At 57.0% G+C, this 16693-nt stretch overlaps 1 protein-coding gene across 4 annotated transcripts in view; it reads left to right on the top strand.

The window, feature by feature from the left end:
- Positions 1-12914, top strand: part of SRCIN1 (SRC kinase signaling inhibitor 1) — a 47530-nt gene extending 34616 nt beyond the window's left edge. For 2 of the 4 annotated variants that reach the window (XM_061360994.1, XM_061360991.1), the window contains 13 exons: positions 12-55; positions 364-542; positions 884-1059; positions 1258-1388; positions 2029-2176; positions 2932-3244; positions 4461-4710; positions 4882-5036; positions 5130-5282; positions 5897-6010; positions 7176-8315; positions 9766-9903; positions 12227-12914. In XM_061360994.1, the coding sequence (XP_061216978.1) occupies positions 12-55; positions 364-542; positions 884-1059; positions 1258-1388; positions 2029-2176; positions 2932-3244; positions 4461-4710; positions 4882-5036; positions 5130-5282; positions 5897-6010; positions 7176-8315; positions 9766-9903; positions 12227-12352 (3067 nt within the window). In that variant the 3' untranslated portion in view covers positions 12353-12914. Of the gene's footprint in view, positions 1-11; positions 56-363; positions 543-883; positions 1060-1257; positions 1389-2028; positions 2177-2931; positions 3245-4460; positions 4711-4881; positions 5037-5129; positions 5283-5896; positions 6011-7175; positions 8316-9765; positions 9904-11968; positions 12084-12226 lie in introns of those variants that run through there. The other 2 variants (XM_061360992.1, XM_061360993.1) reach the window with 2 other exon arrangements.
- Positions 12915-16693: the final 3779 nt, after the last annotated feature.

Genomic DNA, 16693 nt, shown 5'->3' with positions numbered 1-16693 from the left:
TTTCATTGCAGTGAGAAGACAGAAGCCACCAATGGCGGGACCCCCCCATCAGCGTGTAAGTAACTGGGGAGCCAGCCCCTCACCCTGCCCCGTGGCTGTGGGGAGTCCTGGGATGGGCACAGGAGTGCGGGTCTGCAGCCCCCACACCGTGTGCTGGCAACCAGCAGGAGCCCCCTGTCCCACTATGTAGCATCTCCGGGGTGGGTCCAGCATGGTGGTGCTGTGGATGGGGTTATTTTGGAGACCACCCCAAGCATGGGTTGGGAAAGAAGTTCTTTCCTGGGAAAGCAGAGGCACGGAGCCTGCAGCCTCCTCCAGGCTGGGATATCAGCACTCAGCACCCTCTGCTTGCCCTCCCCGCAGCAACCAGCCGCAGCAGCATGGGGACACCAGTGCCTGCACCACCACCACCCTCCGCCACCAGCACCCCTGCAGGGCAGCCCACGGCCATCACCCGCTTGCACATGCAGCTGCACCTCCACGACCTGCAGCAGAACGCCAGCGACCTCCGCAACCAGCTCCAGCAGCTCAAGAAGCTGCAGGTGGGTGTCTGGGGGGGGCTCTCATTGGGGTGGCTCCAGACCTGGAGTAGGAAAATCCCCCTTTCCTGGTGACTTTGCATGGGGCTGGGTGTGGGAGAGTGAGGGGATCCCTTCTCACACTGAACCCCCCATCGCTGCTCTGAGGGTGATGGGGCACTGGAACAGGTTGGCCAAAGAAGTGCCCCATCCCTGGCAGTGCTCAAGGCCAGGTTGGATGGGGCTTGGAGCAAGCTGCTCCAGTGGAAGGTGTCCCTGCCCATGAAGGAGTTGGGACTGGATGAGCTTTAAGCTCCCTTCCAACCCAAACCTTTCTATGATCCTATGATCCCGGTCCCTTGCAGCTGCAGAACCAGGAGATGGTGAAGACGATGCTGCGGCGGACGGAGACGGAGATCAGCGTGCGGGTGACGGACACCATGCGCAAGCACGAGGACCCGCTGCAGCGCCAGCGCAGCTTGGTGGAAGAGGAACGGCTCCGCTACCTCAACGAGGAGGAGCTCATCACCCAGCAGCTCAAGTGAGCCAAGGCTGGGTGTGCAAGTGGGTAGAGGGTCCTTGGGCATTGACCTCCATGGGTGGAAAGCAGCAGGTCTGCCGCATCCAGGCCACATCCTTGACTGCATGTCTAGCATGTCCCCAGCCCACTTGTTCTCACCCCTGTGGCCACCCCCGGGGGCTCTGCAGTGACACCCTTGCCCTGTCCATGTGCTCACAGTGACCTGGAGAAGTCAGTGGAGAAGATCCAGAAGGATTTGACCCACAACCACTGGCTCATCCCTGTGCAGGAGCTGGAGGAGAAGGCAGTGGTGCTCAAGCAGCTGGGGGAGACGCTGACAGACCTGAAGGGTGAGGACCTTGGGTGCTGGAGAGGGACTGTAGCGATAGGATGAGGGGTGATGGGTTTAAACACTGCCCTTGATTCTGCTGCTCCTGCAGCCTCCTGTTCCCAGGCTGTGCCCATCCTGCCTTTCACAAAGAGATGCTCAGCACCCCAATTGGAAGTGGCAGAGCCAAAGCAGACAATAAATGATGATTTAGCAGCAGTCGCTGAGGTTGCAAGACAAGGGTCCATGGGGTGCTATGAGGAGCACTATGAGGCACAGGGGAGAGGTAGGAGCTGCTCCCTTTTCCTGCAGCCTTTCCATGTAGTCAGGCAGATGCTGAGCAGCCGGGATGCTGAGCAGAGCACTGGCACCTGCTCCATGCCAGCCCTTGCCACTGAGTCCTGGGTACCAAGTTCCCAGCTCCAGAGTGGGGTTTGGTGCTCATGGATGTGAGGGGGACACCTTCAGGGGTTAAAATCTGTGCCTGAGGATGGATGGAGAAAGGATGAAGCACACAGAGAGCAGGAGAGGCACCAGCCCCATCTCCTCAGGCTTCATCCCGCTCCATCTGGCAGGGTCCCCTTGCCTTGGGTATGATGACCATGGGGGTTTTGGTGGCACAAAGGGGCTGTGGTGACCCCCACCTCTCCCCCCAACCCCAGCCCAGTTCCCCAGCCTGCAGAGCAAGATGCGGGTGGTGCTGCGGGTGGAGGTGGAAGCTGTCAAGTTCCTCAAGGAGGAGCCGAACCGCCTCGATGGGCTCCTCAAGCGCTGCAAGACGGTGACGGACACCCTCGCCCAGATCCGTCGGTGAGCATCTTGGAGGACACAAGCGGTCCCGTCACTTTTCCCTATGCCCTCTGTGTTGTGTGCTGTATCCTACCTGCACTACAGGTGCAAATCCCAAAGGGATGGGGAAAGGAAGCTCGTTTTACTGCTAAGGAACCAAAACCCACCCTTAGTCCTTCCACCTTAGAAAGTGGGAACCCCTCTTTCTACACTCACTTTTCCAGATCACCTTGGAAAAGCATGGGGGTGCATCCATATGGAAAAGCAGCCTCATTGTGATCAGAAACCTCTTTCCTGAGGAGCAGGGAAAGGTTCTGCTGGGGGAAAATCACCTTCCAGATCTAATGATGGTGCTGGGCTGAGCCTACCTGCCTCTTCCCATTATGAGCCCTTTTGGATGGCTCACAGCTCACAGCCTCAGGCTCTTTGTTAGCCTGGTTTTGTGTGGACGTGAGCTTGTATGATCACAGTGTCTGAATCTGCCCTCGCTGTCATCCCTTATCCCTCGTAACTCCTAAATCCAAAGGGCAATTTCAGCCAGATCTGACAGAGGGGCAGGGTTTGGGAAGATCCATTTTCCTACCAGGTTAATGGGAACACACAGCCAGGTACAGGAGGCTGTAGCATCGATACCAACCCCCTTCCCAGCCATCTGAGAACCTCAACCTTCATCCCCGTAGCGCAGAGATGCAGGAGGGCGAGTGTTTTGGTGCTGCTCCTTGGAGAGGGTGCAGTGAAACCACCCGTACCCAGTGCCATTGCTCTGTCCCTTGCAGGCAAGTGGATGAAGGCGTCTGGACGTCCCCCAGCAACCTCAGCCAGTCCCCCAAGAAAGTGGCCCCCGAGACAGACTTCAGCAAGGGGTTGGATTTGGAGATGCCCACCAGCCCCCCCGTCAGCCTCCACCATCTGACGGCCGCCACTGAGACCTTGGGCATGCCCGGCTTTGGGCACAGCTCCCCCCAACCCCAAAGCCATCCCTCCAAGAGTAACAACCCTTCCCGAGCGCCGGAGATGGTGCCAGCCAAGACCCAGACGGGCCCTGAGACCCCCAGCAAGAAGAGCGCGGACAAAGCTGTATCCGTGGAGGTGAGAGCTTGGGATCAGTTGGGGCTTGGAGGGGGGCTCTTCCAGAGGGTTTTTCCCTATGGGATATGCATTGAAAGGAGAGTGAGCAGCAGGTCGAAGGAGGTGATCCTATCCCTTTGCTCTCATGAGACCCAGCTTGCAGCACTGTGTGAAGCTCTGGGGTCCTCAACATAAGGAGGACATGGAGCTGTTGAGCAAGGCCAGAGGAGGCCATGAGGATGCTCAGGGGCTGGAGCAGCTCCTGTATGGAGCCAGGCTGAGAAAGTTGGGGCTGTTCAGGCTGGAGAAGAGAAGCTGCGTGGAGACCTCAGAGCAGCTTCCAGTGTCTGAAGGGGGCCTATAGGGATGCTGGGGATGGACTCTTCATCAGGGACTGGAGCGATAGGAGAAGGGGTGATGGGTTCAAGCTGAAACAGGGGAAGTTCAGGTTGGAGATAAGGCAGAAGCTCTTCCCTGTGAGGGTGCTGAGGCACTGGCACAGGGTGCCCAGAGAAGCTGTGGCTGCCCCATCCCTGGCAGTGCTCAAGGCCAGGTTGGAGAGAGCCTTGGGTGACATGGTTTAGTGTGAGGTATCCGTGTCCATGGCAGGGGTTTGGAAGTAGCTGACCTTAAGGTCCTTTCCAACCCAAACCAGTCTATGATGGTTTCCAACCCAAACCAGTCAATGATGGTTTCCAACCCAAACCAGTCGATGATGGTTTCCAACCCAAACCAGTCAGTGATGGTTACCAACCCAAACCAGTCTATGATGGTTTCCAACCCAAACCATCTATGATGGTTTCCAACCCAAACCAGTCTATGATGGTTTCCAACCCAAACCAGTCTATGATGGTTTCCAACCCAAACCAATCTATGATGGTTTCCTATCCAAACCAGTCGATGATGGTTTCCAACCCAAACCAGTCTATGATCCTATGGTTCTATTGCCAGCTGAAGCTGTGAACAGGAATTTGGTCTATCCTCCTTCTCCTCGCTGGGTTTGCAGCCAACAGGGTGGCTGAAAATGGGGAGCCCCCATTAATGCAGCTTTGGGAGCACCCCCAATTGCACACTACGGGGGGGTGCAGCTCTGTGATGGGCTCAGCGCTGTGTCTCTCCCCATTCCTTTTGGGCTCGGCATCAGTTTAGGGGCTGGCAGGAGGGTTGTGGGTCCCATCCTGCCTGCAAGGGGAGGAGATGCTGCCGTGCATGGGGCTGCAGCGGGTTCTTCCTGCAGGCTGCTGAGCGGGACTGGGAGGAGAAGCGAGCGGCGCTGACCCAGTACAGCGCCAAGGACATCAACCGCCTCCTGGAGGAGACCCAAGCCGAGCTCATGAAGGCCATTCCCGACCTGGAATTCGCTGCCAAGCACAAGCAAGCCCCAGGCAGCGGCAGCACCGCATCCACCCCCGAGCACAAACCCTCCAAGCCGCAGCACGCACCCAAATCGGGGGGCAAAGGAGACCCCAACGGCCGCAGGGGCTCAGGTACGGTGTGAGGTGGTCACGGGTCCCCCTTCCATAACCCAGGGATGGGGCACCGGGGCTGTGCCATCCCCAGTGGGTCTCCTGCTGCCCCAAAGGGAGGTTTGTGCCCCGGGTGTTGGATGAGAGGGGCAGGGACAGGTCTCGTGCCCTCACAGCATCGTTTGTGCCCAGACGAACTGACGGTGCCGCGGTACCGGACCGAGAAACCATCCAAATCGCCACCGCCTCCCCCTCCACGCCGCAGCTTCCCTTCGTCCCACGGGCTCACCACAACCCGCAGCGGCGAAGTCATCGTCACCAGCAAGAAAGAGCCCGGGTTTATAAAGGTATAGAAAGGGGGTTATGGGATGATGCTTGGGCTGCATCGAGGGGGTCACCACCAGCAGTACCCCCCTCACCCCCTTGCTCCCCGCTTGCAGAAGGCCGAATCGGAGGAGCTGGAGACGCAGAAGCCGCAGGTGAAGCTGAGACGAACGGTGTCGGAGGTGGTGAGACCCGCGTCCACCCCCCCCATCATCGCCTCTGCCATCAAAGACGACGACGACGAGGACCGCATCATTGCGGAGCTGGAGGTGAGCGCGGGAGGGGCTGCGGGGTGCCCCAGTTTAACCCGCACTGCAGGCGATGCCACCCTGTGCCCGGCTCCCGGGACTGCAATGGGATGCAGGGAATGACATCCCACAGGATGCCACCTCCTCGCCTGTCTCCCAGCAGGAGCACGGGGCCCTGGGGATGGGCAGTGTGGAGCTGTTGCACCCAGCCAGACCCATCGCTGCCTGGTTCATGGTCTCTCTTCAGCAATTCCACCCCATCATAGGCTTTAAGATAACCTCACTTGGTTTTATGCAGCTTCAGCTGGAGGGGTTTGTATTCAGGGCATTGCAGAGATCCCACCCAACACACTGTCCCCAGGCTCTGAACTCCCTGAGGCTGGCTCTGCCCCACATCCTCACCCCATTTGCCACAGCTGAGGTGCCCAAGTGTGTAGTGGATGGCTTTTCCATGGCTGGTTTTCCCCCAGGAGGCCGGGGGGACCGGTGATGCTGCAGGACGCGGCTGCATCCACATTCCCATGTTCTGCTTGAGCCCTGGTTCTGATGTGACCACTACCAGCATCCCAGCAGCCACGGGCTGCATTGGTACCCTCAAGCCTCCCTCCTCCAATGGCCCGTGTTTGACTCCCCAGGTCTTTCAGAGGAGCTCTGCCTCCCCTTTCCTCCCCAAGCTCCGATACGATGCTGCCGTCTCCCCTGGGCACGCAGCCTTGTGGCCCAACGGAGCCTGCATTGAAGGATGGAAGGTAACAGCGGACGATCCGATCCCTCCTCCTGCTGACGGGCTGCACTTTAACCACCTCCTCTCCCGCCTCTTTTTAACTCACTTCTGCTTCTTTCTCTGGTTTAACAAACTAACGGCTTCTCTCCACTCCCTCCCTCACCACCACTGCGTGTACGGCACTGACCCGGCACAGGACCCAGCACTAACCCCTGCATCAGCGGCGCGGCGCTGCTGCAGCTCCTGCAGCCACGTGGATGGGAGGATGGATGGGGACACCCCGGCATCACACTGGGATGGGCACAGGGAGGGCTTCTTGACCTCGTGCCACACTGGGTGTCCAGGGAGGGTGTCACTGGAAGGGGGCCATGGTGGGTGATGCATGTGTGCGCAGGGAGAGCCTGATCCGTGTGCATGATGCAGGTGAAGGGCTGGACCAGAGGGTGGTGGCTGCTGGGACCCAGTTGGGTTTGGCTCCACCACCCCTTCAGGCCCCTCCCTGCCCTCCATCCTGTCCTGGACTCCGGGGTGGAAAGCACCTGGAAAGAGGATGGGATGGAGCAGGGGATGGGGGGACAAAGGGGACCGAGATAGAGGGTATCACTGAAAGCATCTGGTGAGGGGAGCTCTGCCTCATCCAGGGCAGCTCAGGTGCTGGTGGGGTCTGGATGTGCTGCAGGGGTCCCCCTCTTGGGACACCCAGCACTGGGGCTGAATCAACCATCTCTGTCCCCATGGACAAGGACCCCTCTCCCCAGAGGTCAGACTGGTCCACCTCTGGACCCAGAACCTGTGTCTCCTTGCCTCCTCATCCTGGGTGCCACTCAGGGCTCTGCTCTTGCACCAGTGCCCTGCCAGTTTATCCCAGCATGGGAGAGCTGGGTAGTTGCAGTTGAGTTTCCAAAGGCATTCGGTGCAGCGACACCAACTCATTTTTGCTGAAGTCCAGGCAATGCACTGCCAAAATCTCCCAGAAACACATTGAAAACCCTCCCTGTCTGTGCTGTGGGTACCAATGGGATGTCAGGGCCGGGCAGCAGGGAGCTGAGCATCTCCCTCCTTGGCTCAACACCTCCCTGCAGCACTACGATGCCCGGAGGCAACTGAAATAGGGTTTCCAAGTGGTGTGTGCAGACCCATAGTGCTCCCCATCACCTCCTGCTCTTAACGTGTCTGAATTCTCTACCTAGGAGCCGGGGAGCAGGCCCTTCTCCCTCCCGCAGATCGTGCTCACCCAGTGGGTGTCAGAACCACCGTCCCCCGAAGCCGAAGCGGAGGTTTGGGTGGCAAAAGGCAGCTCGGCGAATGGGGACCTGGCTGGCCCCATAGGAGCAGGAGGGGTGGGAAGGAAATGCCAGGAGTCCACTGGCATCTCCAGTCCTGGGGACCCTCCAGGCTCAGCCCCGCAGCCCCTGAGCAGCCCATCCAAGTCCATCCGAGCCCATAGCATGGGCCGTGCCCATGGAGCAGGAGAGACCTGGAGGTCCCCTCTATCAGCCAGCAAGGTCCTGCCTTTCTCAAGGCATAAAATGAGCTGCCCCGTGGTGGGAGAAGGAGGAGATGCTGCTCTGGATGCCTCCAGCAAGCAAGAAGGCAGCAGCAAGACTTCCCACCGAGGTTCCTTGGCTGCACATCCCCAGCGAGAAACAATGGGTCCTAGAGCTGGAAAAGCATCGCTCCCCTCCACCAGTGCAGGCAGCAGGAGGCCCGGTGCTGTCCCCCAGCATCCCAGTGATGGGGACCCCCAAGTTGGAGCTGGGCAGAGCAAACAGAGGATCTCAGTCCCACCTGGAGACTCGGCATGGATGGAGGACAACTCACCAGCCCCAGCCTGCCCAGTGCCACATCCTGGAGCTTCCCCAAGCAGGGATCCAGCCCCATGGCGAAGTGGATCATCCCGGGCTGAGCTGTCCCATGTCACAGCATCACCGTACCGGGGTGGCACAGAGGATGCTGGGGTTGGGAGGAAGGCAGCAGAGGGGGTCTCCAAAGGGCAGTTGTCCCCTCACTGCTCCATGACTCCATGCAGCAAGGAGATCTATGAAGGCACGTACCAGAGACTGGATAGCCTGGAAGAAACCATCCGTGAGCTGGAAATAACCATCAGTGAGATCAGCAGCCACCCCGCAGTTGGATCTCTATTCCCTAAAGAACTGCTTGGACCAGCGGGATCCAAGGATGCCAGTGAGGAGACCAAGCGAGGTCTGGGGGATCTCAAACACGGTACCTGTGAGGATGGGACTATCCTGGATCTCAGTCAGGCCAGAGATGATGCTCCCGAGAGCCTGTCTCCAAGCAAGACCAAGCCACCTCTGCTACCCAAGCCACAGGTTTATTTCCTATTATCCCTCTTGCTGTGCTCTGCCCTGGACTCAATCTGATGTCTCTCTTCCTCCACCTCTACCTGCTCCCTCTCTGTGACTCCACCTCCAGGCAGAACCAAGGTGGAAAACAAATCTCTTTCCTTCCCTGTCACTCGAAGGGGTTTGGGAAGTGCAGGAAAGCAGGAGGGAGATTGAAGGCGATGCTGCATCCTGCCCCTCACTGGTGCTGATGCCGCCTGTGCTGAATTAGACCCTCGCTAATCTGGTATCTTCTGCAGGTTTTGGGGCTGGTGATGAGCATCCCAGCGTGGTGACAAAGCAGCATCCCTCCTTTATAAGTCCTTGTCTCAGGAACTGCAGTTGGAGCATGGCAGATGTTTCTCCTAATTACATCCCAGCACAGGCTGCCCGGAGCCATCCAAACTGCTTTCTGCTGGAATCTGTGGCTCAGTTGGCTGGATAAGCTGGGAAAAGAGGGTGGAAAATGCCCTCAGCCACTTCTGCTCCCTTATTAACAGCGCCGGGGAATAAAGCTCCATGTGCAGCAATGATCCGAGCCCTGGTTCCTGGTGCCACCGAGGGTGGCCCTCAAGGGGATGCAGCTGCAGTTTCTCCTGGTGTCACCTCCCTGATGGAGCCTGGATGTGGGGATGGATTCGTGGCTGTGTACGTGCAGGGGTAGGCACAAAGCAAAGCTCAGCAGCAGGAGCTGGCTTAGGCCCAGAAGCAGAGCAGGAGAGCACAGGGCTGCAGTGAGTTGGATGTGAAGGCTGAGATCTGGTGTGTGCATCCAGGGATGCTGCAGCACTGGGCACTGGGGTTCCCTGTGCTGTGAGGTGCAGGAATCCCAGTATCTCATCCATGGATCACAGAGCAGGGCAGGAGGACACGCTGTGAGAGCCTGCTGTCCCTCTCCCAGTGGAGGTGCAATCTGGGCACCAATTGCACATCTCTGGGGCAGCATCTCTGGTGCAGACTCAGCTTGGGGCAGGCAGAGAAAGAGGATCTGGGGTGCCCCACTTTAGGGACCTGCAGTACCAGCTTCCCTCACTGCTGCTCTTCCATCTGTGCACAGCCAGGGAATAAAAACCTCTGCTGCTGTTTCCACCTGGAATCTCCCATTGCCTCTTTTCCTTTCTCTTGGCTATGGAGCCCTGCCCCGCAGGGATGTTCTCCTCCTGCCCTCAATCTCCTGGTGTTTGCTGTGTCTGCCCCTAACTCCCTCTTTGCATTGCAGTGGTGGCTGTTGATAAAGTCCTGCCTGGTTCCTGAGCTCACTGATGCTGTGGTGACCTTGTCCTTGCCTGAGTTTGCCTCTATGGGCTGTCCAGACACGGTGGTTGCCACAGGAGCTGGGTACATCTCCATGCAGCCGATGTTCCAGCTGCCCATGGTGCTGCTGTGAGCGTTCATCTGCTGGTTTTAACCCCCTATCCCAAATCCTCTGTCCCAACAGAGCGGTGGTGTCTCCATCCCGGCCATGAAGGTGGTGAACCCGGCATCCCGGCTGAAGCAGAGCCAGCAGGGCAGCCCCGACAAAAGCAAGCACATAAAGCAGCGGATGGAGTACATGCGGATCCAGGGCCAGCAGCAGGTAGTTATCACCTCCAGCACCATCCTGACCAGCTCTCCTGGCACCAAGGAGAGCCACACGCTGCCCATAGCTCCAGCATCTCAGATGCTGCTTTCAGGGACTGGATCTCTTGGTCCACCCCTTCACCTTGGCTGAGCCCAGTGGGGCTGGGGGCACAGGGATGTGACTCTTGGGGTGCAGAGGGGGCTCTTGCCTTGATCTGTGCCCAGCACGGTGGTTTCTATAGCTGGCTGCAGGGAATGGGGACACAGCTTTGTGCTGAGAGTGACAAACTCATTAACCAGTATGGTGTGAGGCTGAAGTCATTTGTCCCCCAGCTCAGTGATGGACAAGGCTGAGCCCCAGGGTTGGTCCCCTCGTCCTGAGGAACCCCAAAGCCTCCTTGCAGAATATCTTGGCCATGGTGATGGGCTGCAGAGCTGTGTGCATGGCACAGGGGCTCCAAGGGCTGGGAAGGGAAGGGAAGGGATGCACAACCCATCCCAGGGGGTTTGGAGACCCAGGACCCACCGTGTCTGCAGAAGCAGCTTGTTCTAGGAGGGGATGTCACAGATAGAGGGGTGGAACCTGGGCAGTGTGGGGACAGCTTGGGGGGGAGCACAGCAGCTGGAAGAGGAGCGCTTTGGGGTGGTGTGTGGGTGTCCCAGCCCAGCACCCACCCCTATCCCATCCCATGCCATGGTGCTGAGACTCAGTCCCCACTGTTCTTGCTGACACCCCAGTGGTGGCAATGGCTTCTCCAGCTTGCTCAGACCACAGGCAAGGTAACCACAGCCAGCACATGGCCCTCCATCCCTCCTCACTCCTCCTCTCTCCATCCCAGCCCTCCAGTGGGCAGCAGGACCATGAGTGGGTTCACCCCATCCTCTCCTCCCTACTCCCTGCTCTGTGTCTCAATCCCCTTTCCCTGGGCCTGGCATTAAACCACCCCAAATCAACCCGGTTTTGCTCATTCTGTTGGATCCATAAACCCTGTTGGATAAACCAAAAGCTGTTTAAGCTGGGCTGGGACACATCATGCAATTTGGGTGGTTGTTGCATGAGCAAAATAGGCACCTTGTGTTCCTCTCAGCTCCAGCAAGAGGGTGCAGCCCCTCTATTCCTCCTTGGCTGCTCCATTGCTGGATCAGAGCATCTCAGGTCCTGTTTGTCATGAACACAACCGAGATGGTCCCATGGTCATGGTGAAGCATCCTTGGGCAGGGTCTATCCCTGATGTTGGGGTCTTCCTGCCAGTCACCCCCAGCATCAGGGAATGACAGGGCTCCTGTCCAATAGGGCTGCCCCATGGGCTGGGGAGGAGAGTAATGCTGGTCAAAAGGGGCCATTCCAGGAGCTCTGAGGGGTTGGGAAGCATCAACCTCTCCTGGGCACAAAGTCCCCTTCCCTGGAGCCTTGGGGCACCCCTTGGCACTCACCCAGTCCCTAGCACCCACCTATGCCCTCATTGGGGTGGCTGGACCAGTTTTCCATGGCACTTTGATCCTGGATGCCCTCCCTGCACAGGATTTGGCTGCGTGTCCCTGTGCCCAGCATCCCATCCCAACACAGCAAGGGTGAGCTGGGGCTGCAGGAGCCCTCTCCCCATTCACAGCATCACAGAGTGGTTTGGGCTGGGTCCTTAAAGATCATCTAGTTCCATTCCAGGAGGGATTACAAGCATCATTCCCGGTGCCCTGGCTCCCTTTGGATCACATTGGAGTAAGGTTGGGTCATGTCACTTGCTTGTGGCTGTCACATCACTGTGATGGGCGCAAGGGTACAGGGTGGGCACCGTCACCTCTCAGAGGAGATGGGGCTGCCATGGTCTTGCTATGGGGCTGCTGAGTCTCTGCCCTGCTCGGTTGAGGGTTGATGCCCACCCAGACCTTGGTGGCATCCCCAGCACCAGCCGGTGGAGCTGGGTGCTGCGCTGTGCCCACCTCGTCTAACATCTAACACTGCCCTTCTTGTCCCCCCCCACCTTTCTCCCCTTCACCCGCCTCTGTGCCTGCCTGCCTGTCCTTGTGTCTGTCCGTCTGTCTGTGTCTCTGTTGTCTCTCGGGGACGTCCCTTCCCCATCCAGTAACGCGTGGGACCAGCCTCATCTCGTGCTCTGTTTGTGGTGGACCTTTTCCAGCTGCTTGACCTCAGGCCTAACTCAATGCTGCTGCTGAACAAACTCCTGTTTGGTTCTTGGCTGTGTTGGTTTTCGGTTGTTTTCCTTTATTCTGTCTTTTTTCTCCCTTTCTTTTGTCTTTTTCTTTTCCCTGTAAGAAACTGTTTGACTTTCCACCCTTTTCTCCTCCTCCTCCTCCTCCTTGAATCTTGCTTTTCTTTCTAGGCCGCTAGACCATCTAAAGAGGCTAGTGAGACTTCCCCCACGGTCTCAGAAAAACCCGCAGCTGGCAGAACATCCATCCCCGTATTGACTTCCTTTGGGGCAAGGAACTCCTCCATCTCATTCTGAGCATCCTTGCCAGCTCAACCCAACTGCTCTCCTGCTCCTGGGGCCGGGCTTCTCTCTTCCTTGGGCTCCTCCTCCCTGGGACTTGTCTTCTTGAGGCACCTGGAGGGATTCACCACCCGTCCCTCCTCTTTCTGTTTTATATCCATGTCTTTGCTCCAATGTGGCCGACCTCGTGTCTCGCCTCTGCTCCGCCTCGGCCCAACTTGTGTCTCGCCTCTGCTCCGCCTCGGCCCGACTTCTGTCTCCCATCTCGCTCCTCAATGGCCAACCAGCCACTTTCTGTTTCTCTCTCTCTCTCTTTCTCCTCCCTTTCCCTTTCCTTTTCCCTTTTCCTTTCGGTTCCTTTGGGTTGCTGTTGGTTTGGTTTTTTTCTCTGCCCTCCCCTCCCTTCCCACCCCACCGTTTTCTATTTATTTAAGAGCTCTCAGAGCTTCACTCCACCAGTTTCACCAGCTTCAAGCAAGGAGGACACCGGGCAGCACCCAACCCCGCTGCCCATGCGAGCAGCACCCATTCCACCCCGGAAAGGTGGGAAACAGCTGCCGAAGACACCCCTCCATCCGACCGCTCGCTCCCGGCCATCACCGAGCATCCCGGCCGCCGCCGCGCCGAGCCAGCGGGATGAGAGGATGCTCGGAGCTCCGGCCAGGTCTTGGCGATGGGTGGCGGGTGGCGAGGCGGCGGCACCGTGTCCTTCATCCCAAGGGGGTGCCGGTACCACCGGTTGCCCCCTGGGTGCCAGCCCTGGCTCTCCCCAGGGAGGGGGAGTGGGAATAGGGCTGGGGAAGGAGCCGGGAGCAGCCCCAAGGGGTGCCCGGACGTGCCGGAGAGGCCGGAGGCTGAGGATGTGAAACGGGGAAGGGGCAGGAATGGGTCCAGTCGAGCATCCATCGCCTTCGGGTCGCAACGTAGCACTTTAAATGGTCACTTGGGTGGGCACAATGTGATGCTCAGGGGGCTCGGAACCCCCGCTGTCCCCTCCCTGAGCACCAAATACCCTTGGAGACAAGCAGGTCCCCAAAGCCCCTTGCATGGGGATCCCACATGGCCCTTCCGTGGGGAGCAGTCCCATCCCCAAGCCTGGGGGAACACGGAGGGGATCCCTTTGCCCGTGTCCCCCCCCATTAGCACAGTGAGCTGGGTGTGCACTGGGTGTGCAACACGAGATCGAATCACTCCTTTCGTTGGCCAGTTTGTCCTTGGGTTGGTTTCTTTTATTAGTATTATTTATTAGTATTATTACTTCTTTCCCCCTCCCCTCTTTTTTTTGTATATCGATCATTTTTGTACAGAACGAGCCTTTTTTGAATAACAAAGAGAAGAAAAGACAAAAAAAGAGACAAAAAAAAAGAGAAAAAAAAAAGAATCATGATGCAATTTCTTTGGATTGCAAAAAGCAACTCTTTACATTTAAGTGAAGTGTCTTAACATTTTATATTGTTTTAAGAAATATATTTACATATTATATATATATAATATACGTACTATAAATAGAAATATATAAATATTTAAAGAAAAAAAAAAAGAGAAAAGAAAAGAAATAAATCTCGTCCCGTCTGGTATCTTAGGGGGTGGATTTGCTTCCCTGTTAGCCTATAGCTCCTTGTGATTTTGAGAGGGTCGGTTCCTAGCGGCTTGTGAGCCCTCGTGCTGAGTCCTCATCCTCCATCCAGCACCTTCCTTGTCCTGTCCCCATCCCCATCCCTTGCCGGAGCAGGGGGGTGGAAGGGGCTGGGTGCCCCTGGGGATGCTGGCACCCATGGGTGATGGCCCCGGGGACGCTGGCACCCACCTCCCTGCAGCAATAGCAGTCACTTGATGTGTGTTATTTCCTTTCTGATGATTTTTTCTTGGTACCAAAGTGAAATACTGTAGCAAAGCCGCAGCTTCTTATGGCCAGGATGGGGTCCCCTCACTCTTCTTCCCCAGCCCCATCCCACCCTGACCTACACCCATCCCAGTGCTCCCGTGGGAAGGGGACTCCCAGGCAGCACCATGTGTCCTGGGATCTCCTGTCCCTATTTGTCCTGGGGGGAACAAGTGCCACCAGCCCCCCAGTGACACAGACACGTGGGTGTAAAGAGGTCAGGGTGGGGAGGGAGCCGTAGTTAGTGCAGCCCCATCCCAGTAGCACCCATGTATGTTCCATCACCCTTGGTACTCGGAGCAAGCTCCAGCTGTTGGGATGAGGGGGTCTATTCCCTTTGCTGCACCCCAGCTTTGTCCAGGGACCACCCCTCTCCCAGGTATCACCATTGGTGGACCCCCACCTGCATCCAGATCACCTTGCCATGGGTGATGTGGTGCACGGTGATGGGTGATGCAGTGCACTGGGTGATGGAGTGCACTGGGTGATGGAGTGCACTGGGTGATGGGGTGCACTGGGTGATGGGGTGCACTGAGTGATGGAGTGCACTGGGTGATGGGGTGCACTGAGTGATGGGGTGCACCCATTTCCTCTCCCCCCCAACCCTCCCCACTGCCCATCAGGCTGGTTTCTCTGTGAGCGTATGTGTCTCTGCGTGCGTGTGCGTCCGTCCCTTCATGGCATCACGCAAACCCTCCGCGAGCACCGACCTCGGTGCCGGCGCTGAAGCAAAAGAGGACATAAACCGACATAAACCAAACCCTTCCTTCTGGTTGAGGAGAGATAAATAAAGAAAATAAAAAACACAGAAAAGGACCAAAAAAAAAAAGAGGAAAACATTACAAAAATGATCCAAAAAAAAAACAAACCCAAGAAAAAGAAGAAGAAACCCAAGCGCTGCCTGCATCGTGCATGTGTCGGAGGCGCCCGCTGCATGCGCACCCTGCTTTACTGTCTGGATGTTGTTTAAGAAAAAAGGTTACTTGTAAAAGGACAAAAAAAAAACCATGAAAAAAAGAGAAAAAAAAATCTATTCCTCCTACTCTTTAGAAGCTGTTTTTGGGGTTTCTACCGCGTCGTGTGTCTCCGCATGAATTTTTTCTTGTGAACTGTTTTAAAAGCAAAAAGGATTTCAAGAAGAACCAAACCCCCCCAAAACCGAGGTGTGCAGAGGGTAAAGGTTGGGATATGGGGGGGAGCTGCCCCCCGCCGCCCTCCCTGCCCCGTTGCCCACCACTGTCCCTGTGTCACTGTGGATGCCATGGGTAGTTCTGTGCACAACGTGACCATTGTAACGTGCAAACACCGATGACAAAGGGTTGCTTTTGGTTGTTTTCTTTTCCCTTTATTACTTTTCTTTTCTATCAGAGTGTCTGGCTTTAATAAAATTACTTTCTTTTTTTCTTTTGGGGTGTTTTCTCTCTCTCGCTGACACTTTTTTGAACCCCCTCCCCACGTCTGGTCTCTTGGGGATGGGGTGAGACATCCCTGAGACCACCCCCGTACCACATTCCCTATGGGAGATGGGGTTTAACATCCCTGCTCTTGAGACCAGCCTGGTACCACATTCTGTTTGGGAGACGGAGTGGGCCGTTCCTGGTACCAAGACCACCCCAGTCCCACATTCCCTATGGGAGATGGGGTTTAACATCCCTGCTCCTGAGACCACCCCAATCCACGTTCCCTATATGAGGTGGGGTGAGACATCCCTGGATCCGAGACCACCCCAGTCCCACATTCCCTATGGGAGATAGGGTTTAACATCCCTGGTCCCAAGACCACCCCAGTCCCACATTCCCTATGGGAGATGGGGTTTAACATCCCTGCTCCTGAGACCACCCCAGTCCATGTTCCCTATAGGAGGTGGGGTGAGACATCCCTGGTCCCAAGCCCACCCTAGTCCCACATTCCTTATGGGAGATGGGGTTTAACATCCCTGCTCCTGAGACCACCCCAATCCACGTTCCCTATAGGAGGTGGGATGAGACATCCCTGGTCCCGAGACCACCCTAGTCCCACATTCCCTATGGGAGATGGGGCTTAACATCCCTGCTCCTGAGACCACCCCCATCCCACATTCCCTATGGGAGATGGGGTTTAACATCCCTACTCCTGAGACTACCCCAGTCCATGTTCCCTATAAGAGGTGGGGTGAGACATCCCTGGTCCCAAGACCACCCCAGTCCCACATTCCCTATGGGAGATGGGGTTAGACATCCCTGCTCCTGAGACTCACCCCAGTCCCACATTCCCTTTGGGATGGGTCAGTGGAGGCATGGATCCATCTCCTTTCCCTCCAGGCTCTAGAAAAGGCTGGGATAAATCCTTCCTTGGATGCTGCCAGTGCTCCAGACCCTGTAGGATAGAAAACAGGGGATCCCTGCCCTGACCCCCCCCCAAGCAGAGACAATAAAGCAGGAAACCACCTCGAATAACCAGTTTATTTCCAATATATAGACCAGTACTGGAGTGGG

This window comes from Neopsephotus bourkii, unplaced genomic scaffold, assembly GCF_033783945.1.
Source record: "Neopsephotus bourkii isolate Nb327-2 ecotype Australia unplaced genomic scaffold, CSIRO-AGI_Nbou_v1 NB_1044, whole genome shotgun sequence".
In the NCBI taxonomy this organism is placed as follows: domain Eukaryota; kingdom Metazoa; phylum Chordata; class Aves; order Psittaciformes; family Psittacidae; genus Neopsephotus; species Neopsephotus bourkii.
The sequence above is the reverse complement of the archived record's forward strand: the minus strand, read 5'-3'. Positions and strand labels throughout refer to the sequence as shown.